The sequence below is a fragment of the Aquarana catesbeiana genome, linkage group LG04 (assembly GCF_042186555.1).
Source record: "Aquarana catesbeiana isolate 2022-GZ linkage group LG04, ASM4218655v1, whole genome shotgun sequence".
NCBI lineage: Eukaryota > Metazoa > Chordata > Amphibia > Anura > Ranidae > Aquarana > Aquarana catesbeiana.
Window position 1 is genome coordinate 305,741,838 of NC_133327.1, and position 8,280 is coordinate 305,750,117.

The following is an 8,280-nucleotide window of genomic DNA, read 5'->3' on the forward strand; positions in this document are numbered from 1 at the left end:
GCTGAATGTTCCAAGTTAATCAACCAATTAACTTGGGTACAACCAGCCTGCCGGATTCAATTACGATTATCACTAGTGGTTGCTATAGGCGTCAGTGATAATTACAGTCTTCTCCTGGCAGGGGCAGCTTCCCCTGCCCGCCCCCGACCCCCTGACAGGAGAAGACAATAGCCCAGCAGGAGGGATTCCTGCATCAACACTGTCTAGGCTGATGGGGGAATCAAGCCAATTTCTTTCCTGCAACCACCGATTTGCTCCATGTATGGCCAGCCTTATCAGCTCACAAGCTCTGGCTGGGAGAACAGCTAATATTGCACTTGTCAAACTAATATAATGAAATGTTTTCAAATGTATATTTACCACACCAATAGTGGGGAAATGAGAGGAATTTATTGTTAGTGTTTACAAACACTTAGGGTTTACTTGTATATTATATTTTAGTTTTGCAGATTGACATAAATGTAAGGTTATGAAAACAAATTGGATGTACCCAAATGTAAATTGAATGAAAAAAATATTACTTTACATAGAAATAAATGTTAGCTGTTCTTATGGGCTGCCAACAAGTGACCATTGTTTTATGTTTGCCGTTACCATTAGTCTGAAATGAGGTGCAATTATTTCCATATGTTGCATACAGTAGGGGTCATGCCGACTAAAAACAAGCCATGCTGTATATCCAATCTTTTTCCCAAGGGGCATCGTAATCACAGCAGTTATATAGTAATCCTATTGCAACCACATCCATTACAGCAGGAGTGTCGGGAATAGGCTGTTATGGGCGAGGGCCATCATCATCCAGTAAGTAGTCTTCCCTTCATTGGGTGGACTGTCTGCGAGGATTTGAGGCTTTCCTGCACACAGGCTGTGGTTTATTGACCTTTACAAGAAGTAGAGTGGGGAGATCAAATAAAGGGACCACCTTAATCTAAACACTCAGTGGTCTGCTTGTCTGAAAGCAGCTGCTCTGAGCAGGAAAAATAAACATTTTCTTTACAAACGGGCTCAATATGACCCAAAAGCAGCTTGGAAAATGTTCCTGAAGTCTGGTTTGTGAGTGAAGGAGTTAGAGTTGTGGCCTCTGGACAGAGCACCCAGCCCTGCACAGAGAGCTCTTTCTAAGCACTGACCCAAGCTGTACAGTTCTTTCCTTTGAATAACATTCCCCCCGCAAAAACACCTTTCAGTTCTAATGCAGCATGTACTGTATGTGCAATTACAGCTACCTGGCTACCTGCCAGCCTTATAGGATCAAAGGGCAATTCATGCCAAGTCTAGAGAGCTCCACCTTGTAGGATGACTGTGGATAAAGTACAGAGTACCCTGTGCCTGAGGCTCTACAAGACGGCAGCATACGGAGCAGTGAGTTACATGGCAATGTACATCTACATACATTACTATCCACAGCTTTCTGTAAGTACTGCTAGAACTGCAGAAGACCAATCAGAGCTTTCTGTAAGTACTGCTAGAACTGCAGAAGACCAATCAGAGCTTTCTGTAAGTCCTGCTAGAACTGCAGCAGACCAATCAGTGTTCTTTGCTCTTTTATAGCTGACCCTACACTATACAATCTGATTGTACAATCTCCTTTAGATGTACCATCAACTATGTAGTACAAGGGCCTCGCTGCTTTGATATTAATTGAATGGATAGTTCAGGTTTGTTCTCGTACACATGCATAGCTTTGGTAAAGGTACGCACAGATTACAATCCCACCATACAATCATTGCACAATCATCTTTAGATACACCAAAACTATATAACTTAAGGACCTATGTAAACTACCATGTATTCAATTAGACAGGTCCATACACTACCTATTTGCCTTATTTGTCACCCTTACTTATTCTTTGGCCTTGCTATGGTCTAATCATGGGTGCTCAACCTGTGGCCCTCCAGCTCTTCCCGAACTACAAATCCATAGTTCCGCGGGAGCTAAATGGCCACAGGTTGAGCACCCATGTTCTAAATTTTTGACAACTGTACATTAGTGGATTTTCATTGAACCACTCTGTGAAGCTCACCATAAATGTTACCATCTATACAATCTGTATCATCTTTGTGCATTCGACTATACATTTACCAAAATGATGTAACATGAGCACCTACCCAAACTACACCAATCAATCTGTATTCAGATAGACATGCCCCTGCAATACATGATTGTTGGTAAATCTAAAGGAAATCATACAATAAGATTGAATTGTGTGCGGTGAGCTTTAGGTAGATTGTACAGTCCGATTGTATAGTGTATAACCATCTTACTCACAAGTCACTTCACTTACTTGTATAATGTTCTATGGTAGCTGATACCAGGGGTCCCAGGAAGCTGATGACGTACAAGGCAAGTGGAACTTTCCTGTTGAAACAAAGGTAGTTACGAAGTGTACAGCAATGTGCCCTATGTATTAAATGCATGGCAGACAAGTGTAGAAGTGTCCCATCCACAGTGTTTGTCCTATATCTCCCTATAGCTCCCAGTGCAGGTGCTGACATCTAAAGATGTCCTAGCTTCAATTCACAGACATGTGTCATTAGTTGAATTTCCCTCCTCCATAATAGTTCAGTCCTTGTTCTTACCAGGTGCCCTTCATGATTCCTTTTTCGTTGTCATTAGATCCCTGGTATCCTTAGGTACTAGTCTTTTTCACAGGCAATCTAATTATTTATAGGGGGGGATCATTTTCTAGTATTTTGCCTACCAATCAGAGGAGGGCTGCTAAGCGTAGGACTCCACCTCTCCAGTTATTTGCATGTGTACACTGTGTCTGTGTGTGGATGGGCTGCTGCTGGAGGGGGCTCAGTGAGGGGTCTGCAATGAAGGTGGGCACACTGAGGATTTCACGAGATCTGCAGCTGAGAGCTTCCTATGATGTACTGGACAAATGTATTCCCTGATGATTAGGGATTCTGATTACCTATACACTGAGCTTGGGATTTTTCACAAAGTGTGTTTCTAAATCAGGATTTAAACCATTGAGGTTTACACTTTTCTTTAAACAGTTTTGCAGGCAGTAATACTGTATTGTGAAATCCCTTTTTTAAGGCTATAAAAGTCACTATACATCATACAATCTGATTGTACAATCACCTTTAGATCTACCATCAACTATGTAGCGCAAGGGCCTGCCAGATTAAATAAGATCACCTGGATAGAATGGATGTGCGTTTTGGTAAATCTAAAGCTGATTGTACAGAGATTTTCCAATCAGATTATTTAGTGTATGGCCACCTTAACCACTTCAGCCCCGGAAGATTTTACCCCCTTCCTGACCAGAGCCCTTTTGCGATTCGGCACTGCGCCGCTTTAACTGACAATTGCGCGGTCGTGCGACGTTGCACTCAAACAAAATTGACGTCCTTTTTTTCCCACAAATAGAGATTTCTTTTGGTGGTATTTGATCACCTCTGCGGTTTTTATTTTTTGTGCTATAAACAAAAAAGAGCGACAATTTTGCAAAAAAAGCAATATTTTGTACTTTTTGCTATAATAAATATCCCCCAAAAATATATATAAAAAAAACTAATTTTTTCCTCAGTTTAGGCCGATATGTATTCTTTGACATATTTTTGGTAAAAAAAAAATTGTGATAAGCGTATATTGATTGGTTTGCGCAAAAGTTATTGCATCTACAAAAAAGGGGATAGTTTTATGGCATTTTTATTTTATTTTATTTTTTAGTAATGGCGGCAATCTGCGATTTTTATTGTGACTGCGTCATTATGGCGGACACATCGGACACTTTTGACACTATTTTGGGACCATTGTCATTTATACAGCGATCAGTGCTATAAAAATTCACTGATCACTGTGTAAATGACACTGGCACGGAAGGAGTTAAACACTAGGGGGCGATCAAGGGGTTAAGTGTGTCCTATGGAGTGATTCTAACTGTGGGGGGATGGGCTACAGCTCAAATGACAGCAATCATTGCTCCCCATGACAGGTGGTCTCTGTCATGTCACAAGGCAGAACGGGGAAATGCCTTGTGACATCGAGTCCTCGGCTCCCGCGGGCACGGTCACGCTGTACGTGGCGGGGGCATGCACGCCTCTAGCCCCGCCAGTTAAAGGGGATGTACAGGTACGCCCATTTGCCTACCGCTGCCATTGTGCCGACGTATATCGGCAAGCGGCGGTCGGCAAGTTGTTAAAATGATAATAAAACTTCTGGGGTTTTTTTGTGTTTTTTTTAAAATAACAAACATGTCATACTTACCTGCTCTGTGCAGTGGTTTTGCACAGAGCAGCCCGATCCTCCTCTTCTCGGGTCCCCCGCTGGTGCTCCTGGCTCCTCCTTCTTGACCAGTGCTTCCCATAGCAAGTTGCTTGCTATAGGGGCACTGGTGCTTGCTTGCTTCCGAGCCCCACTCTATGCATCCATAAGACACATAAAGCCACGGCTCCCACCCCCTGTATTCTCCTCATCGGCTCACTGGCTGTGGTTGACAGCAGTGGGAGACAATGGCCAATAAGGAGAGAGATACCTGGGACAGCCGAGGCCCCTGTACACATTGCTGGATCGAGAGGAGGCTCAGGGGAGTGTTACAGGGGAAGCTGCACCCAGAAAGTAACCTTCAGCCAGTTCAGTGGGGCACATCTGAGATTCAATCCATCTATGGGCAGGCTGGTTGTACTGATGTGGATCCATCGATCGACTTCAGTACAACCTGCCTGTCAGATTTTTTTAATGTGATCACTGCCAGTGGCTATATCAGCCAACAGTGATCATTGTGTTCTGCTGGCCGGCAAGGCTCCCCGCCGGAAGAACACAATTGTGCTGTGGGAGGGATTCCTCCTTTAACACTGATTGTGTTGATGGGGGAATCAAGCAATTTTCTTTCCTTCCACCACACCAATTGTATTTTCCTTACATCCATTGCATAATCTATGAGCTGCTTAAGAATCAATAAAGATGTAAAATAATGTACTAACTAAAAAAAAACAACTAATTAGGTCAGCCACAGGCAGATCGAAATTCAGCTGGTTCAGCAGGAACAGGACAAATTTCCATCCATGTATGGGCAGGCTGGTTGTATTGAACCTGATTGTTTGATTGACTTTAGTACAACCAGCCTGTTTGTTTTTTCTCATTCGATCGCTGCCGGCAGCTATAGCCACCGGCAGTGATCATTGTGTTCTGATGGATGGGAAACTTCCTGCTGTCAGAATACAAAAGCTCCATCAGGGTTGATGCGGAAATCTAGCAATTTCCTTTCCTGCAACCCGTGGCTGCTTAATGTATGGCCTGCTTTAGATTAGAGTTTAGTTTGGTCAGATCGGTTTAAAGCTGGCCATAGATGGGTAGAATTTTGAGCAAAAATTCTTGAAAAAAGAATTTGCGAAGAAACTTTGTTTTTCTAAACTTTGGTGGGTCAAATTGATGTTTCAATGCAGTGATGAGGAAATTCGAAGAAGCAGAACAGGACATTTTTCTGGAACAAATGAATTTCTAACAGTGTATGTGGTTTTCATTTGGTAAAGTCCAATCATTCCTAAGGCTGGCCATATATGGAGAAAATGTATTTCCTGCAACCTGTGGACTTAACTTTTATCCTAGGCCCACACTATTGCTGTTGCATAACCATGTGTTTTTAGTGTGTTTTTGTAGAGCAATTTTACAGATCCCTCTGCTCCCAGTGTAAATCCTTTTCCCTCTTCCCAGCACAAATCTTCTTCCACCCACCCCAAATCCTCCTCCCAACACAATTCTTCATCCCGGCTTAAATACCCCACCCCTAAATCCCCTCCCAGCAGAAATCCTCTCCCCACTTCCAGCACAAAGTTACCTCCCCATCCCAACACAAACCCCTTTTCACCCTCTTCAAAACCCTCCAGGACAAATCCCCCCCATCCCTAAATCCCCCTCCCAGAAAAACTTCTCTCCCCACTTCTAGAACAGATCCTCTACCCCAAGTCCTTACTTCCAGCACAACCTCCCCCCCCATCCTGGGTCAAGTCCTCTCCCTAGTTCTATCACAAATTCTCCCACCCAAATCCCTCCCCCCAGCACAAACCCTAAAAACACAATTTCTCTCTACATCTAACTCAAATCCATACTTACTAACTGCCACAGTTTTTGTGTAACCTTCCCGAGATATGAACACAATCTGCCAAATCTGGACTAAGGAACAGTTTACACCAGAACAGGGTGTGGGAAACCTGCATTGCATCTGCATGCTCTTTTCCTGCACTGCGTTCTAAATGCACTGCAGTTGCAATCTGCAGCGGGTGTCAATGTTAACGTAACAACACCCCAAATGCAATCCTGTTGCTGTGAATCATTTAAAGTAGTGCATGCGCTACATTTAGTGCAGTCTGCCATGATTTTAGCCCATTCATTTGAAATCGCATGAAATCGCACTGCACCCAGGTCACATGTGAATCACACAGGAACGCATAGCGTGTTTCTGAGCAATTCATGGTGTGAACCAGCCTGTGTCCTGGAGCCCAGTGCCGGAACAAGTTCCAGCACTTGGTTCCACTAACTTGCCTGGTGAGGGGCACTAACTTGGGCACCTGGGGCAATTGCCCCGCATCTCTTGCAGAGTACCTGGGGTTATCCCCTCTGTGGCAGCCAGCATCTCTTTAATTTGGGGGGGGGGGATATGTGCTAGGGACGCTTTGGGAGTGGAGAGGACCTGTGCTTGGGTGGGGCAGATTTCATATCCAACCCCCCTTCTAAGACAAGTCCTCTCCCCTCCCAAAGTTCCCCCTAGCACCCCCCCAATCACTCCAAGTGATCTTTGTAAACCTGCCGCCTCACCACCTTCACTATGTCCCTCTCCCCTGCAAGTCTCATGTAAAGTGTATTTACTACAGACCGAAAATCAGCATGGCTCAGACAGAATAGTGTGCCTCCTCCCCACCTCCTCCACATATCTGTCTACAGCAGGGGTCTCAAAGTACCGGGCCGTGGGCCATTTGCGGCCCAGTTAAAAATGGCCCGCAGGCAGGGCAGATCCAGGACTAGAGGTCGACCGATATTTGGCCATTAGGCCGATATATAGCACTGGCCACCGTTCCTCCTCCCTTCTCCACACTCAGCGCTTGATGCTTGTGTGAAGCTGACACGTAACAGGAGGAGAGAGACAGAGGGATCAATATCAAACACCAGCCAATAGGATCTGGGTGGGCCGCTACGTGTATGTGGCCAGCCCCTATTCTTAAGCAGCCCAATCATTGGCTGGTGTTTGATAGCTGCTGGGTCCCGCCCACCCCGACATCAACCTCAATTCTGACAGATCCCTCTGTCTCTCTCCTCTGTGCTACGTGTCAGCTTTACATAAGCATCAAGCGCTGAGTGTGGACAGCTCCTTGTCAGTTTCACACATGGTTACACTCCGCTCAGTGTGAAACCTGCCAGTGCCAATCAGTGCCATCTGTCAGTGCCATCTATCAGTGCCAGCTGCCAGTGCCACTGGCAATCAGTGCCACCTGCCAGTGCCAACCAGTCTGCCAGTGCCACCTGCCACCTCCAACCAGTACCACCTGCCAGTGCCACCTGCCACCACCAATCAGTGCCACTGCCAACCAGTGCCTGCCAGTGCCACCGCCAACCAGTGCCCCTGCCAATCAATGCCACCTGCCAGTGCCAACCAGTGCCACCTTCCGCCACCTGCCAGTGCCAAGCCAATCAGTGCCACCTGCCAGTGCCAACCAGTGCCTGCCAGTGCCACCTGCCGCCACCTGCCAATGCCACACCAATCAGTGCCACCTGCCAGTGCCACGCCAATCGGTGCCACCTGCCAGTGCCAATAGTGCCACCTGCCAGTTCCAAACCAGTGCCACTTGCCAATGCCTGCCAGTGCCACCTTCCAGTGCCAACCAGTGCCACTGCCAATAAGTGCCACCTGCCAGTGTCATTGCCAATCAGTGCCACCTGCCAGTGCCATCTGTCAGTGCCAATCAGTGCCACCTGCCAATCAGTGCCACCTGCCAATCAGTGCCACGTGCCACGTGCCACCTGCCAGTGCCACTTGCCAGTGACAGACAGTGCCACCTGCCAGTGATAGACAGTGCCACCTGCCAAAGCCAACCAGTGCCATCTGTACTGAGGACATCAAGTGTGTGGTAGAGTGACAGGAGCAAGCAGGGAGGAGTGGAGTGGGTGAGGTTTTTTTTTTTTAAATCCGCCTAAAATATCGGCCACAAAAATCGGCATCATATATCGGCCATCGGCGGCCCCGATTTCTAAATATCGGTATCGGTATCGGCCAGAGAAAAACCCATATCGGTCGACCTTTAACCAGGACGTCTTTTTGAACTGCACCCAGGCAC

General features: G+C 46.2%; 1 protein-coding gene across 1 annotated transcript in view; it reads right to left on the reverse strand.

Moving 5' to 3' along the window:
• COL9A1 (collagen type IX alpha 1 chain) overlaps positions 1-2,663 on the reverse strand; it is a 196,953-nt gene extending 194,290 nt beyond the window's left edge. Inside the window, exons 1-2 of the mRNA XM_073626742.1 lie at positions 2,581-2,663; positions 2,286-2,359 (exon numbers count right to left, since the gene is read on the reverse strand). Of these exons, the coding sequence (XP_073482843.1) occupies positions 2,286-2,359; positions 2,581-2,594 (88 nt within the window). The 5' untranslated portion in view covers positions 2,595-2,663. The remainder of the gene's footprint in view (positions 1-2,285; positions 2,360-2,580) is intronic.
• Positions 2,664-8,280: the final 5,617 nt, after the last annotated feature.